General features: G+C 46.2%; 1 protein-coding gene across 8 annotated transcripts in view; it reads left to right on the plus strand.

Moving 5' to 3' along the window:
- The window catches only part of LOC117428992 (microtubule-associated serine/threonine-protein kinase 3-like), a 95,266-nt gene that overhangs the window by 62,254 nt on the left and 15,608 nt on the right, over positions 1-17,404 (plus strand). For all 8 annotated transcript variants that reach the window (XM_059014855.1, XM_059014856.1, XM_059014858.1 and 5 more), the window contains 10 exons: positions 2,220-2,321; positions 4,194-4,326; positions 4,489-4,556; positions 4,860-4,948; positions 7,153-7,361; positions 8,386-8,524; positions 9,459-9,591; positions 14,346-14,511; positions 16,053-16,154; positions 16,824-16,946. In XM_059014855.1, coding sequence (XP_058870838.1) covers positions 2,220-2,321; positions 4,194-4,326; positions 4,489-4,556; positions 4,860-4,948; positions 7,153-7,361; positions 8,386-8,524; positions 9,459-9,591; positions 14,346-14,511; positions 16,053-16,154; positions 16,824-16,946 — 1,264 coding nt within the window. The remainder of the gene's footprint in view (positions 1-2,219; positions 2,322-4,193; positions 4,327-4,488; positions 4,557-4,859; positions 4,949-7,152; positions 7,362-8,385; positions 8,525-9,458; positions 9,592-14,345; positions 14,512-16,052; positions 16,155-16,823; positions 16,947-17,404) is intronic.

Below are 17,404 nucleotides of genomic sequence, written 5' to 3' on the forward strand. Positions count from 1 at the left end.
AAGGAGGGCACAGTATTAAATGGTCTGTCCCGCTGCTGGTATGGCAACGGGGCAGGGGCAGCACCTCTACCCCAGCTGGGGGCCAACCTTGGTCTCCATGAAGAGGAGGCAAGGTCGCCCATTGGGGTTGGTGCTCTCGGAGGTCGTTGACCCGGTCCTGGTGGTGGGGCTGATGGAGCAGAGAGAGGAGGTGGGGCTCGGCTGCTCCGTTGAGGTAGCGGGGTGAGTAGCCCGGTCTGGGCGGATACCAGGGAGTCCTCGAAGTCCTCAGCGAGCTTGACTGCCTGTTCCAGGGTGTCGGGGTTGTGGCGCCGTATCCATCCTTGGGTCTCGGCGCCGACCACATGACAAAACTGCTCAATAACGATGGCCTCCCCCATCTGGGCAGTTGTTTTTAGCGCCGGGGTGAGCCAGTGTATCATGTGGTCACAGAGCTTCTGCGCGACCACCCTGGGGCGTACGTTCGGGGACCTCCTGTACTCCCTGAACCTCACTCGGTGCGTTTCCTCCGTAATATTCAGACGGCGGAGAATAGCCAGCTTTACCAGGTCATATTGAGCGGCGTCGTCATCCCCCATTGCCTGGTATGCTGCCTGCGCTTCCCCAATCAGGCAGGGTCCCAGCTGGCTTGCCCAGAACTGTCGGGGCCATGACGCGGTGGTAGCCAGCCGCTCAAATGCCACCAGGTATGCCGCTGGATCATCATCCGCCGTCATTTTATGCGTCCTGGCTTTGGGCGCTATGAAGCCGCGTTCCGCTGATGCTGTGGGAGGTATTGCCAGCCCGACCCTCTCGATCAGCGCGGTGTACCTCTCCTCTCTCCGTCTTTCCTCCCCCTCCCGTCTGCTGTCCAGCTGCTCCAGCAGCGCCGACAGTGTTGCGTAGTCCATCTCCTACTTCTGACGACCACGTGTGGCAAAGTGGTAATGACGTGCAGGTGAGTGCAGTGCAGAATAATTACACAGACAGACGTTGGTACAGGTGCAAGGGTGTTTATTTAATTTAGTAAATGTCCAGAGCCTCAAGGCAAAACCTGTAAATAATAATAGTGCTGGAAGTGATACAGCGGCGTGTATCACTTCTAATTTATAATCCCACGGGTTTGACCCGCAACCCCAAAGTCCCGTTCCGACACCCACACTAAACACGAACACAAAGACAGTGCGTGATTCAAGTGCTAAAAGGTGCAAACACAAAGACAGTTCCGGTAGTGAAAGGTGAGTGGTGAAGTCCGGGTTTTTCGCTGGCCTGCGGCTGCAGCTCCGGATCGTGCTCAGTAATCTTCTGTGACAAATAACACACAAGACACACAGTGTTAATACACAGACACAAAACACTCACGGTTTACTCACAGTACGGGCTCCTTCTCGGTTAGTTAACTTAACCATATGCAAAGGAACAGATCACTCAAGCCATGCCCCCTATTTATACCCTCGCCCATGACCCCGAGGTTAACGAGCGCATCCGCTCCTCCAGTCCTCGGATGCCACGCCGCTTACCGTCTGGGTCACTGAGCTCGGGTGCCATGGCTCCGCCCCCTTCCGAACTGACCGACTTCCATCTACCCTACGGAATAAATTGTCGTGCCACTTCATTAAGGGTACTCTGTTCCTCGTATACCGTGCTCTCACAGGTCGAGAGGGAGATCTAACACTAAGACTCATTCGATCTCTGTCACAATCGCTTAGAATGTTTGTTTGACTCGGGTTCTTTATTGGAACACCATCAGCTATACAACAGGTTTTGCCACATTTCTGACTAGCTGAGCTGTGATCGGGTGGGGTGGAGATATCCAAAGTGAACAGTAGGAAAGCATCAGGTATGACTGACCCCCATTTCATTTACCTTCCAATAGGCAAATAAAGAAATGCTCAAACTTTCTCTATATGGCCACGTGATCTTGTTGGGAAGTTTAAAACCTTGTGAACACAAATGCAATTTTAGAAATCACACTTCCTTTCATGAATGCTTTACACTTAAAAGCTATATAAGGCATAGCACTTAGAATTTTAAAACTTTCAACGAACACCCTAAAGCTGTACAGTGTGTGTGCTGCAAGCCTTGCCTTGTATTCCAATGCTGTACAGTGTGTGTGCTGCCAAACGTTTCTTATGTTCTTATGATTTAAGGTAATTAGCTGCTAATTGAAAGTGTCGTTATGCAGTGTAGGAATGATGTGTTTGTATCGGTTGAATGCAATGCTGTATTCCTCTTGCCAGGCCCATGAGAGATCGGAGAGCGAGGAGGTCCCAGTGATCGATCAGCTGGTGAAGAAGATCCTCATTGTCATCTCGCGCCCTGCACGACTGCTCGAGTGCCTGGTAAGGGGTCCTGTGCATCAAATACATTAAGAGGAAGTAGCGTCAAATTACAATCTGCTATTTACAATTACAATTATTATTATATTATGCTTGTGTTCAGAATCTAATCTTCACTGCTAGTTGCCGGCCATTGAAATATGTAACAGGCGAGATCAGCTAACATGAAAGCAAAGATGAAGCTACTCAATATTCCCTGCAACTCAAAACTCAGTCCTTAGCTGGTGTTCAGTAGATGGCACTGGAGCTTACTAACCTAGACACAATCCTATCTGTAATATATATCTGGCAGGCAAAGCGTGTTAAACACAAAATATGAAAAACGCAGTAATGAAAAGTAATTGTAGCTAACAAAATAGTTGCATACATGTTCAGCCATGCACATCCATTCCATGGGTCTCAAATGTGCAGTTGTGAAAGTTTAGCAAACATGTATTTTCATTTTAAAACACGGTATTGGGTACTACACTTGGTTAAAGAAATAGGTTTGCAAGCCATGCTTTAGACTGTCTTGCACTTCCTGGGTCACCTGGTGGATCCCCATCTTTGACTGGCTTCTTTCCTGTCAGTAACCAATCAGCTGCCTCCCATTCAGCCAGTAACATGACCCAGAAGGTACTGCTGGGGTGACCAAGGAAGTAAAGCAGGAACAGATTTCCTGGACTCAGTGCAGTGCCAGTTTGCTGTAACATGCATTTCTTTCAAAACTGCACATTTTGAGAGATAGTGATGGAGCTGTGAAATGGGGCAGGTCTTCTTGTTTAGCACCCAGTGTTTCTGTACAGAGATAGTGATGGAGCTGTGAAATGGGGCAGGTCTTCTTGTTTAGCTCCCAGTGTCTCTGTATAGAGATAGTGATGGAGCTGTGAAATGGGGCAGGTCTTCTTGTTTAGCTCCCAGTGTCTCTGTACAGAGATAGTGATGGAGCTGTGAAATGGGGCAGGTCTTCTTGTTTAGCTCCCAGTGTCTCTGTACAGAGATAGTGATGGAGCTGTGAAATGGGGCAGGTCTTCTTGTTTAGCTCCCAGTGTCTCTGTATAGAGATAGAAATGGGGCAGGCGTTCTTGTTTAGCTCCCAGTGTCTCTGTACAGAGATAGTGATGGAGCTGTGAAATGGGGCAGGTGTTCTTGTTTAGCACACAGTGTTTCTGTATAGAGATAGTGATGGAGCTGTGAAATGGGGCAGGTCTTCTTGTTTAGCTCCCAGTGTCTCTGTATAGAGATAGTGATGGAGCTGTGAAATGGGGCAGGTGTTCTTGTTTAGCACACAGTGTTTCTGTATAGAGATAGTGATGGAGCTGTGAAATGGGGCAGGTCTTCTTGTTTAGCTCCCAGTGTCTCTGTATAGAGATAGTGATGGAGCTGTGAAATGGGGCAGGTGTTCTTGTTTAGCACACAGTGTTTCTGTATAGAGATAGTGATGGAGCTGTGAAATGGGGCAGGTCTTCTTGTTTAGCTCCCAGTGTCTCTGTATAGAGATAGTAATGGGGCAGGCGTTCTTGTTTAGCTCCCAGTATCTCTGTACAGAGATAGTGATGGAGCTGTGAAATGGGGCAGGTGTTCTTGTTTAGCACACAGTGTTTCTGTATAGAGATAGTGATGGAGCTGTGAAATGGGGCAGGTCGTCTTGTTTAGCTCCCAGTGTCTCTGTACAGAGATAGTGATGGAGCTGTGAAATGGGGCAGGTCGTCTTGTTTAGCTCCCAGTGTCTCTGTACAGAGATAGTGATGGAGCTGTGAAATGGGGCAGGTCGTCTTGTTTAGCTCCCAGTGTCTCTGTACAGAGATAGTGATGGAGCTGTGAAATGGGGCAGGTATTCTTGTTTAGCACCCAGTGTCTCTGTACAGGGTCTTTTAACCAGCTTTGTTTTGACAGGAGTTCGACCCCGAAGAATTTTATCACCTGTTGGAAGCGGCAGAGGGTCACGCGAAGGTTGGTCAGGGAATCAAGACTGACATCCCCCGCTACATCATCAGCCAGCTGGGACTCACCAAGGACCCCCTGGAGGGTGAGAGCAGCCCACAAAATGATTGTATAAATCTTACCCAGTGTGCACTGCCACTCACTGTAGAGGCTTCAAATGGGCAGTTTTGACACAAGTTACAGCAAACCTGTATTTTCATTGTAGTGTACAAATTTATTTTTTAAATCCACTTTTTTCTCTCAACAGACATGGTTCAGCTTGAACAATACGACTCTGCCAATACTCTCATACCAGATACAGAGGAGTCTTTAGATGTAAGTCACTGTGTGTGCCCAGTTATAGATATATCTATAGATAGTTATCAATATAAATGGTGGTAGGGTGCTGTGTTATATATAGCCAGATTTTTCACCCCAGTTTGTCTCATACAGTACCTTATACGGTATTCTATGTATTTTATACAAAGCCGCCAATCTGGAACATGTTGGGCCTGTACCCTTTGTAATAGCCACTCCACGTTGGCGAGATACTATTAGTGAAGATCCTCCTTATTTCACCCCCATTCGTTTTCTTCTGTGAGCCACTGTGCTTTACAGTTCCTGACATTTACATTTCAGCACAGTCGGGCCTCCTCCACTCCGTCACGAAGAAAACCGAGAGAGAGCGACTTCGACACCCTCAAACTGATCAGCAACGGGGCCTATGGGTGAGTGAGAGACTGGCAGCTCCATATACAGCTAGCTAGCCCGTGCCCTCGGGGTTAAAGTGACAGACAGACAGCAACAGTTGCTTACTGCACTTTCAGTCCTTAAGGTGAATGTCTGTTGTATTAAACCTGTGATGTCAGAGTGCAATAGTGCTGGGGCAAATATTTGAATATTGCAAAGGAACACTGCTTCAATTCAGTGGCAAAAATTGCCATGGTTGTGGTTTCACATTTCATATTAATGTAATTCAGAATAGACTATCGGAAAGATATGTAAAAACCCAGGACTTAAAGGAATGAGCTACACACTTTGTATGATTAGAAAGCTCATGTCGTCTCATTTACTTTTGCAGCCTTAATAGAGCACCAGGCACGATGAAATAGAGCACCAGGCACGATGAAATAGAGCACCAGGCACGATCAAATGCGGGATTGACTATTTTTACCTCAACAATTCAACTCTATCCGATTTTACGAGTCGTTCTACCCCTTCATTCAAACACATGTCTTCAATGTAGACTCTCAAATGTTTGTTCCATAAATGAGAAACCATTTTTAAACTACAGAGGCGAACTGTACCGCTCACTGTTGAGCTCACCACAGCAAAGGTCCTGGGCAGCCGTGGTGTATCTGTTAGAGGTGTTGGATTCGGTTAGATTGAATTGAATTTAAACTTTGAGTCTGCCTGTTTTGAAATGTTTACAGGGTGAGTAGATTCCAATTGCATTTCCTTTTTGTTTTTCTTGTATTTTGTTTGCAATCATTCTTTTTTGTGTTGTAATGAGTTATGAAGCTTCTGTTCTAGTTTGTCATTGACATGTGTTACGGAGGCTGACGTGTCTCTTATATTCCGCACCAGCACCATGTAGAGCACAGCTGTACTTTGCCAGTATTTAGGTCATTGCAATATGAACCACTCCGAATGATTGCAAACATCATCAAGGGAAAGGGAAAAGGAACAATCATGGAAAATGAATGTGAAGGTACTCCATGCCAATCCGCGTTTCAGTATGCTGCATGCTAGCCCTGCACTTCATTCATAGGTGTGCATGCTAGCCCTGCACTTCATTCATAGGTGTGCATGCTAGCCCTGCACTTCATTCATAGGTGTGCATGCTAGCCCTGCACTTCATTCATAGGTGTGCATGGTTCCAGTGTTTTCATTCATAGGTGTGCATGGTTCCAGTGTTCCTTTTTTAGGAAGGAATTCAGCTGTTTTAATTTGGTTTTAAACACACGTTTTCTATGCACTGTAAAGCTGTGGCCAAATGTTTTGCATCACCCTATAGAATTAAGTAATTTTGCTTCATAAAGTCAAGTGAAACCTGCTAATAATGTTAACATTGAATCACATATCACTTTGTAGTTGATCATATACTTAATTGACAAATTTAGAAATGTGACATTTTGAATTCATTAAATACTGTACTATTATGACTTCCAGTAGACTTTTACAATATAATTTTGTAGTTTTTCTTTACATGATGTTAAATAAAATTGTAATGATGTTCATATATTTTTTTTTTTAATTGTGTTTATGCTAAAATTCTAGGTGATGCTAAACTTTATCTGCACATTATTAAACTTTCATCAGTCATTCTGCAAATCTGTAGGTAACTTACACAGCGGTAAAAAAAATAACTCATATTTTGCCAATAACTGCTTTATAAGTACAACAAAATAGGCATGCTTTTTATATCATCATTTGAAATAGTAACTCTTAATTGAACTTCACCCATACTGTCTCCAGATTCAGATACAGAGGAACAATAATTATAATGATTAACAAGCAAGGCAATTTAAACAGGGAGTTGATTCTGTGCAGGTGCGTTGTGGTGTCTGTAGTTTCTTGTCAGGTGCTGGCAGGCAGCTACTGTAAATGAGAAAAAATCCATCTACAGCCATTGGTTGCATGCAGTTCTTGGTTTCAGAACTATCCTCAATTAATTATATTTAAATGATAAGAAGCCAGGAGCAATATGTTAAATATACCGTTCTTCTGTGAGTGAACAACTCCTTTTAATAAACCTACAGTCAAGACTTCATGTAGTTTTAGCAAGGGTCTGATTACTTAAATTTCTGGCACTTAATTTCAAGAATATACCTTAACAAGGGGAGGACTGGCTGCATGGCTGCTGTGAGTCTCTATGGGGTGTGCGTGTGTGTGTGTGTGTGTGTTCCTGATGTGCTGTTGATTTGAGCAGGGCGGTGTACCTGGTGAGACACAGAGACACTCGGCAGCGCTTTGCAATGAAGAAGATCAACCGTCAGAACGTGATCCTGAGGAACCAGATCCAGCAGGTGTTTGTGGAGCGAGACATCCTGACCTTCGCGGAGAACCCCTTCGTGGTCAGCATGTTCTGCTCCTTCGAGACGCGGCGCCACCTCTGCTTGGTCATGGAGTACGTGGAAGGTAAGCCACTCTGGACATGAGCAGCAGATAGATGGAGGTTATGATGAGGTTGTGTAAATGCCCAGCGAAAATCAACCAGGCTAATCCCAGACCCAGAACCCTCTGCAGTGTTTGCAAGGAACACACGACTTTACTTTTGCAGTATCCAGTATCCAGTCCATATTGCAGCAATTTTCTTTTAACAGATTCCGGATTAGTTATTTTCTTTCTTTCACATATTTTTCATGCTTTTTCTTTTTGTGTTTACTTTTACTCAGGAATGTTCTTCTAAACACTGCAGTGTATCCAGATAACGCTCCCTCCTGCAACACTGCGTGCTCTGGTTGAAATGAATGGTGGTTATTGTAAACTTTGCAGCTTGTTCTGTAACACAGTAATTGTAGCGAAGGCCAGAACTCATAAATAAGTAAATAAATAGTTTGTCAGAATCTCTGCTCCCAAACACTGTTTTTCACTTTTTTTGTTGTTGTTGTAACAGGATGTACAACAAATGATTTTTTGTGTGCTTGTGTGTGCTGTCGACAACACACCTTTAGGATTAATTGACACAGATCTATATATAATACAGAAGTTTTGGAAAAATAGCTCCTCTTCGCCTAAGAAGCAGAAAGCAAATTAAAAGTTTCTCCATGTGGTACTCCAATCTAATGTGTGAGCAATTTTTTCATTGGGCTCATTGTTGATATTTCCTGTATATAAACAGCCGCTACTGCTCTCTCTCTCGCTCCCTCTTTCTTGCTCCCTCTCTCTCTCCTCCCTCTCCTCTCTCTCTCTCTGTCTGTCTCTGTCACTCTCTCTTTATTTTTTATATTGGGAAAGGCAGTTTGTATTTCAGTACCTTGTTTTATTGTTTTTCAAAAAGTAATACCTGCCTAGAAATACATATAATACCAATACAACATCAGCGTGATCCAAAACGTAGTTGTTTTTAATAACTAGTTGGTTTTAATCTCATGTGAGAGGCTCCATTCCCCTTCCACATGCCCCTGTTCCCTCTGATTTCCATACTTGTTTCCCTATTTAGGTGGTGATTGTGCAAACCTGCTGAAGAACATGGGCCCACTCCCAGTAGACATGGCCAGGATGTACTTTGCTGAGACCGTGCTGGCGTTGGAATACCTTCACAACTATGGAATCGTACACCGAGATCTCAAACCTGACAAGTAAGAGCGAGGAGAGTGGAGGAAGGGGCACACCTCTAGAGAGCCGCTGGGGAGAGTGGAGGGAGGGGCACCCCTCTAGAGAGACTCTGGGGAGAGTGGAGGGAGGGGCACCCCTCTAGAGAGACTCTGGGGAGAGTGGAGGGAGGGGCACCCCTCTAGAGAGACTCTGGGGAGAGTGGAGGGACGGGCACCCCTCTAGAGAGCCGCTGGGGAGAGTGGAGGGAGGGGCACCCCTCTAGAGAGACGCTGGGGAGAGTGGAGGGAGGGGCACCCCTCTAGAGAGACGCTGGGGAGAGTGGAGGGAGGGGCACCCCTCTAGAGAGACGCTGGGGAGAGTGGAGGGAGGGGCACCCCTCTAGAGAGACGCTGGGGAGAGTGGAGGGACGGGCACCCCTCTAGAGAGACTCTGGGGAGAGTGGAGGGAGGGGCACCCCTCTAGAGAGACTCTGGGGAGAGTGGAGGGACGGGCACCCCTCTAGAGAGACTCTGGGGAGAGTGGAGGGAGGGGCACCCCTCTAGAGAGACGCTGGGGAGAGTGGAGGGCCGGGCACCCCTCTAGAGAGACGCTGGGGAGAGTGGAGGGCCGGGCACCCCTCTAGAGAGCCCCTAACCCTGCTGAAATGAAAGTAGCCAAAGACATTATTTCAGTTATTTAGTGTGTCAGAATATGGGGCTCTATAGAGATGCCATGCATTTAATGGTCCTGATGGGCTACTTGTATGAATAAGATCAAATACTCATTTATTGATGGCCTGTTTTATTAAAAGACAATAATTAAAGGAGATAGGAGAGTATGTGTTCATACCAACAAAAAACACACGTATTCTTCATTCAAGAAGCATTGGGGAACTACAATGTAACCTTGTGCTTCCCTGTGTGTAACTTCCTTGTCTCCTAATGTCGCTCAGTTTGACCATTTCTTTGTGTTCTCCAGTTTGTTGATTACATCGATGGGACACATCAAACTCACTGACTTTGGGCTCTCGAGAATTGGTCTTATGAACATGACCACCAATCTGTATGAAGGACACATTGAGAAGGACACCAGGGAGTTTATTGACAAGCAGGTAAGCGGCTGCTGGGTTTAACACTGTTACCTTTTTATTATTTATTTATTTCTTAGCAGACGCCCTTATCCAGGGCGACTTACAGTTTGTTACAAGATATCACATTATTTTTACATACAATTACCCATTTATACAGTTTGGTTTTTACTGGAGCAATCTAGGTAAAGTACCTTGCTCAAGGTTTTAGCAGCAGTGTCCCCCACTGGGGATTGAGTCCAGAGCACTAACCACTACTCCACACTGCTGTAAATATATACGTGTGTGTGCATGTGTGTGTGTGTGTGTGTATATCTCTATCTATCTATCTATCTATCTAGATAGATAGATATGCATATTAATTTTTTCTGGATGTATAGTAATTATTATATTGTTGTATTGTTATTTTATTGAGTCTGGTCTAATCAGGTCTCTCTATGTATTAGTGCTGCACTATTGAGATGTACCTGTACCTGTACCTGTGAATAAACTATAAAGTGAATAAGCTCCAGACTGAATGCAGTGTCCTGTGGTGTCGCTCCCTCCCTCCTTTATCATGCAATCATTCCGAGTGCTTCTTATTGACATTACTCAAGCATTGTACTTTCTTTTACTAAGTCTATGATAAGGTGCTCTAACTATGAGTTCAGGAGCTGTGAGTTCATTATATAGGCTAGCCGAAGTGTCTTTATATTATTAATCCCACAGCAATGTATTACCATCAAAACAAAAGGAAACTTGATCCAAACTAGCTTATCACTAGGTGGCGACGGCTCTTAATTCTATAGGACACTTTGACTGATCTAGCCTATGTTACATACGTTGGTGGACAAAATTCCCAACCTTGAAACAGTGACTAGGGATGGGACATGTATTGCCCCTTTTATTTCACAAAGACTCTTTACTTACTAAATAGCTTGGTATCCCTGAATAGTGAATCATCTCCTCGAAAATAAATGCCAAGTATGCAAAGGATTGTATTGATTAAGCTATTTCACAAGTTCAGTGGTACCCCAAAATGTGATCCATTTTTAGGAATGTAGAAAGACTTATCCCATTTAGACCCTTTGGATAGTAAGTAGAAAATATTTGTGGTACCACTGATTGTTCACGAAATCTTTCACATGTTTACAGATGATCTATTCAGAAATATGAAGATATTTAGTGAGCAAGAGGCCTGAAAGGAAAACTGTGCAATAGAAGCCCCGCCCCTAGTCACTCTACATTCCTAACAATGGATCACATGCTGGGTCCCATTGCACTTGTGAGACAGCTTGATCATTAAAATCCTTTGCATACTTTTAAAGACTGGTTTCTCAGTGTGACGGCCTGTGTTGCAGTAAGAGCGGGGCTGGTTTCTCAGTGTGACGGCCTGTGTTGCAGTAAGAGCGTGGCTGGTTTCTCAGTGTGACGGCCTGTGTTGCAGTAAGAGCAGGGCTGGTTTCTGTGTGTGACGGCAGGTTCCCTGTGTTGCAGTAAGAGCGTGGCTGGTTTCTCAGTGTGACGGCCTGTGTTGCAGTAAGAGCGGGGCTGGTTTCTCAGTGTGACGGCCTGTGTTGCAGTAAGAGCAGGGCTGGTTTCTCAGTGTGACTGCAGGTTTCCTGTGTTGCAGTAAGAGCGTGGCTGGTTTCTCAGTGTGACGGCCTGTGTTGCAGTAAGAGCGTGGCTGGTTTCTCAGTGTGACGGCCTGTGTTGCAGTAAGAGCATGGCTGGTTTCTCAGTGTGACGGCAGGTTTCCTGTGTTGCAGTAAGAGCGTGGCTGGTTTCTCAGTGTGATGGCAGGTTTCCTGTGTTGCAGTAAGAGCGGGGCTGGTTTCTCAGTGTGACGGCCTGTGTTGCAGTAAGAGCAGGGCTGGTTTCTGTGTGTGACGGCAGGTTCCCTGTGTTGCAGTAAGAGCGTGGCTGGTTTCTCAGTGTGACGGCCTGTGTTGCAGTAAGAGCAGGGCTGGTTTCTGTGTGTGACGGCAGGTTCCCTGTGTTGCAGTAAGAGCGGGGCTGGTTTCTCAGTGTGACGGCCTGTGTTGCAGTAAGAGCAGGGCTGGTTTCTCAGTGTGACGGCAGGTTCCCTGTGTTGCAGTAAGAGCGGGGCTGGTTTCTCAGTGTGACGGCCTGTGTTGCAGTAAGAGCGTGGCTGGTTTCTCAGTGTGACGGCAGGTTCCCTGTGTTGCAGTAAGAGCGTGGCTGGTTTCTCAGTGTGATGGCAGGTTTCCTGTGTTGCAGTAAGAGCGTGGCTGGTTTCTCAGTGTGACGGCCTGTGTTGCAGTAAGAGCGGGGCTGGTTTCTCAGTGTGATGACAGGTTCCCAGTGTTGCAGTAAGAGCGTGGCTGGTTTCTCAGTGTGACGGCCTGTGTTGCAGTAAGAGCGGGGCTGGTTTCTCAGTGTGACGGCCTGTGTTGCAGTAAGAGCGTGGCTGGTTTCTGTGTGTGACGGCAGGTTCCCTGTGTTGCAGTAAGAGCGTGGCTGGTTTCTCAGTGTGACGGCCTGTGTTGCAGTAAGAGCGGGGCTGGTTTCTCAGTGTGATGGCAGGTTTCCTGTGTTGCAGTAAGAGCGGGGCTGGTTTCTCAGTGTGACGGCCTGTGTTGCAGTAAGAGAATGGCTGGTTTCTCAGTGTGACTGCAGGTTCCCTGTGTTGCAGTAAGAGCATGGCTGGTTTCTCAGTGTGACTGCAGGTTTCCTGTGTTGCAGTAAGAGCGTGGCTGGTTTCTCAGTGTGACGGCCTGTGTTGCAGTAAGAGCGGGGCTGGTTTCTCAGTGTGACGGCAGGTTCCCTTTGTTGCAGTAAGAGAATGGCTGGTTTCTCAGTGTGACTGCAGGTTCCCTGTGTTGCAGTAAGAGCTGGGCTGGTTTCTCAGTGTGATGGTCTGTGTTGCAGTAAGAGAATGGCTGGTTTCTCAGTGTGATGGTCTGTGTTGCAGTAAGAGCATGACTGGTTTCTCAGTGTGACGGCAGGTTCCCTGTGTTGCAGTAAGAGCATGGCTGGTTTCTCATTGTGACTGCAGGTTTCCTGTGTTGCAGTAAGAGAATGGCTGGTTTCTCAGTGTGACGGCCTGTGTTGCAGTAAGAGCGTGGCTGGTTTCTCAGTGTGATGACAGGTTCCCTGTGTTGCAGTAAGAGCGTGGCTGGTTTCTCAGTGTGACTGCAGGCTTCCTGTGTTGCAGTAAGAGCGTGGCTGGTTTCTCAGTGTGACGGCCTGTGTTGCAATAAGAGCTGGGCTGGTTTCTCAGTGTGATGGTCTGTGTTGCAGTAAGAGCTGGGCTGGTTTCTCAGTGTGATGGTCTGTGTTGCAGTAAGAGCATGACTGGTTTCTCAGTGTGACGGCAGGTTCCCTGTGTTGCAGTAAGAGCATGGCTGGTTTCTCAGTGTGACTGCAGGTTTCCTGTGTTGCAGTAAGAGCATGACTGGTTTCTCAGTGTGACGGCAGGTTCCCTGTGTTGCAGTAAGAGCATGGCTGGTTTCTCAGTGTGACTGCAGGTTTCCTGTGTTGCAGTAAGAGCAGGGCTGGTTTCTCAGTGTGATGGCCTGTGTTGCAGTAAGAGCGTGGCTGGTTTCTCAGTGTGACTGCAGGTTTCCTGTGTTGCAGTAAGAGCGTGGCTGGTTTCTCAGTGTGACTGCAGGTTTCCTGTGTTGCAGTAAGAGCTGGGCTGGTTTCTCAGTGTGATGGTCTGTGTTGCAATAAGAGCTGGGCTGGTTTCTCAGTGTGACTGCAGGTTTCCTGTGTTGCAGTAAGAGCGTGGCTGGTTTCTCAGTGTGACGGCAGGTTCCCTGTGTTGCAGTAAGAGCATGGCTGGTTTCTCAGTGTGACTGCAGGTTTCCTGTGTTGCAGTAAGAGCATGACTGGTTTCTCAGTGTGACGGCAGGTTCCCTGTGTTGCAGTAAGAGAATGGCTGGTTTCTCAGTGTGACGGCAGGTTCCCTGTGTTGCAGTAAGAGCATGGCTGGTTTCTCAGTGTGACTGCAGGTTTCCTGTGTTGCAGTAAGAGCGTGGCTGGTTTCTCAGTGTGACTGCAGGTTTCCTGTGTTGCAGTAAGAGCAGGGCTGGTTTCTCAGTGTGATGGTCTGTGTTGCAGTAAGAGCGTGGCTGGTTTCTCAGTGTGACTGCAGGTTTCCTGTGTTGCAGTAAGAGCGTGGCTGGTTTCTCAGTGTGACTGCAGGTTTCCTGTGTTGCAGTAAGAGCTGGGCTGGTTTCTCAGTGTGATGGTCTGTGTTGCAATAAGAGCTGGGCTGGTTTCTCAGTGTGATGGTCTGTGTTGCAGTAAGAGCAGGGCTGGTTTCTCAGTGTGATGGTCTGTGTTGCAGTAAGAGCATGACTGGTTTCTCAGTGTGACGGCAGGTTCCCTGTGTTGCAGTAAGAGCATGGCTGGTTTCTCAGTGTGACTGCAGGTTTCCTGTGTTGCATTAAGAGCATGACTGGTTTCTCAGTGTGACGGCAGGTTCCCTGTGTTGCAGTAAGAGCATGGCTGGTTTCTCAGTGTGACTGCAGGTTTCCTGTGTTGCAGTAAGAGCAGGGCTGGTTTCTCAGTGTGATGGCCTGTGTTGCAGTAAGAGCGTGGCTGGTTTCTCAGTGTGACTGCAGGTTTCCTGTGTTGCAGTAAGAGCGTGGCTGGTTTCTCAGTGTGACTGCAGGTTTCCTGTGTTGCAGTAAGAGCTGGGCTGGTTTCTCAGTGTGATGGTCTGTGTTGCAGTAAGAGCGGGGCTGGTTTCTCAGTGTGACGGCCTGTGTTGCAGTAAGAGCATGACTGGTTTCTCAGTGTGACGGCAGGTTTCCTGTGTTGTCTGGCAGGTGTGCGGCACTCCGGAGTACATCGCCCCAGAGGTGATCCTGCGACAGGGCTATGGGAAGCCGGTGGACTGGTGGGCGATGGGCATCATCCTCTACGAGTTCCTGGTGGGCTGCGTGCCTTTCTTCGGAGACACTCCAGAGCAGCTGTTTGGGCAAGTCGTCAGCGGTAAGGATTGCTTTATTTAAAAAAAAAAAAAAAAAAAAAATACAATCAATCCATGATCCTTCAAGTTATTGGGGAGACAACACAGGTAAATGTGTGTGTGTAATTTTATAAATTAATGTATTATCTTAATTTAATATCCTTGGTTCCTAAATTATGATTTGAATACTAGTTTTAATTCATGTTATACATGTTTGATGTACAAACTTGTCTCTGTATAAAGGAATATCTCCTGTGTGTGTGAGACCGGGTAATCATTTACACTTTCTCCATGCTGGTGTAGGGACGTTTATAAAGCAAGTCCTTTCCAGGATGTCCTGTATTTTATTTTTCAGTTCGTAATTTTTTATTCATACGTGAAAACAAAGATTTAAACTGCCTTTGGAAACCACATGTTCTAAGATTGTTACATGTTTCAGATAAAATATGTTTTGCTACAAATGCAAAAATAAGGCAGGCAGGCAGGCTGCAGTGGAGGTGAATGTTTAATACAGTTTATAGTTACAGCTGTGAGATCAGCAATACATAAATACATATTGAAATATCAGAACTTCTATGAACTGAGTTGTGTTGGCCTGGATCAGAGGGGATGTGTCTGTTCGGTACATCTGTTTTTTTTTTGTTTTTTTTTTCTGAGTACGTTCCTTGTTATTGAAATTACAGTGCAATGATCCAGTTGCTTGTATTGATTACAATAACAGTATTAGTAGTACCATTACATAGAATATCATAATCAATTTAAATATATTTAGAAGAACTAGTTAGTAATTCAGATTTTAAAAAAGTACAGATTTATTTTTTTACCCCATTCTCAACGATGATAAAACCATAAGCCTGTATTTTATTTTATTTTTTATAAATTTAGTCGTTGCCAATTGTTTTTATTATTTTCTCCCAATTTGGAATGGCCAATTATTATTTGAAGCTTAGCTCACCGTTACCACCCCTGCGCTGACTCGGGAGGGTGAAGACGAACACACGCTGTCCTCCGAAGCGTGTGCCGTCAGCTGACCGCTTTTTTTCACAATGCGGACTCACCATGCAGCCACCCAAGAGCTACAGCATTCGAAGGACAACACAGCTCTCGGGCAGCTTACAGGCAAGTCCGCAGGCGCCCGGCCAGACTTCAGGGGTAGCTGGTGCGCGCTGAGCCGAGGACACCCTGGCCGACCTAACCCTCCCTCCCCCCGGGCGACGCTCAGCCAATTGTGCGCCGCCCCCAGGAAGCTCCCGTCCACGGTCGGCTGTGGAATAGCCTGGACTCGAACTCGCGACGTCCAGGCTATAGAGCGCATCCTTCACTCCATGCGGAGCACCTTTACCGGATGCACCACTCGGGAGCCCCCACAAGCCTGTATTTAACATTCTCTCCGCTGCCTCGTTTCTACTGGCATTTGTAACTTTAACTGATCAAAAATATATTGTTAACAAACTATCATATACATGTTAAACTGATATATTATTGTTAGTGCAACTGCTGAGTACAAATCTTTGTTGGTTTTACATCCTGCCTGAACTCTTATGTCATGCTTTGTGTCTTGCAGATGATATCATCTGGCCTGAAGGGGACGATGCCCTGCCTGCCGATGCCCAGGATCTCATCACCTGCCTGCTCAGGCAGAGCCCCCTGGAGCGCATTGGCACGGGTAAGAGAACCAGCCCGGCGTGGCCATGGGCATGGGCAAGAGAGACAGCCCGGCATGGGCATGGGCAAGAGAGACAGCCCGGCATGGGCATGGGCAAGAGAGACAGCCCGGCATGGGCATGGGCAAGAGAGACAGCCCGGCATGGGCATGGGCAAGAGAGACAGCCCGGCATGGGCATGGGCAAGAGAGACAGCATCCAAGGGAACAAGACATACCGTTTATAACTGACGAATAATCTTAGTACAGTGTTGTTGCATCACTCACAACAGTGTAATAAAATAATGTATTAAGAGACATTAAACATTTATTTATTATTTCCCATTGTAACCAGCTTCGGTTGTAAGTGGCAAATCACGCCTGAGTAGAACTGCCGCTTGTGTGCTAATCAGGATGCAGTCTCTAAACGGCTTTACCGCTCACATTTCCTTTTACAAGATTTTCATTTCCATATCTGTAATATTTCTGTGTTTGTTTTAGAATACCCAAGTCCTGCAAAAACTAAAATATTTGATACGTAACTATGGAATCAGAATAGAATACACAATGCTTGACATGGCTGCAAACCTTCAGTGTCTACCTGTGAGATTAAAAAAAAAAAACAGTGCAGTGCTAATTGTAGACACGTGTACTGCACTGTCAAAACCTGCTGACCTGCTTCTCTATCTGCAGGTGGGACCTTTGAGGTGAAGCAGCACCCCTTTTTCTATGGGCTGGACTGGAATGGGCTTCTCCGTCACAAAGCAGAGTTCATCCCTCAGCTGGAGGCCGAGGACGACACCAGTTACTTTGACAGTAAGTGCGGAGGGGCCCATTGACCACTTCCATACAGTCCAGGAGGAGCTGTCTGTACTGGCTGCTGGCAACCTGAAATGTGGTTTCTTATAGAATAATGCGTCCTGTCATACACCTCCATTCATGGGTCTCAAATGAGTAGTTTTGAAAGAAACACATGGCAAACATGTATTTTCATTTTCTAACTTGCTATCTGGTATTCCACTTGGTTAAAGAAATCTGTTTGCAAGCTTTTTTAGGTTTTTAGGTAATGTTACACTTCTTTGTCCCCAGCCCTTAAACGCTGCCTTTCCTTTCATTAACCAACTAGCCGCTTTCCCTAGTGCCTGACATGCTTTGCAGCCAGTGACATGCTTTGATCCAGAAGACACAGTTGAGGTGTAATGACTTAGGAAGTGAAACAGGGCATACTTTGAGAGCAAGGCAAACCTGAGAATGTAATCTAGTGTTGGACCAGA

This window comes from Acipenser ruthenus, chromosome 49, assembly GCF_902713425.1.
Source record: "Acipenser ruthenus chromosome 49, fAciRut3.2 maternal haplotype, whole genome shotgun sequence".
NCBI classification, from domain to species: Eukaryota; Metazoa; Chordata; class Actinopteri; order Acipenseriformes; family Acipenseridae; genus Acipenser; species Acipenser ruthenus.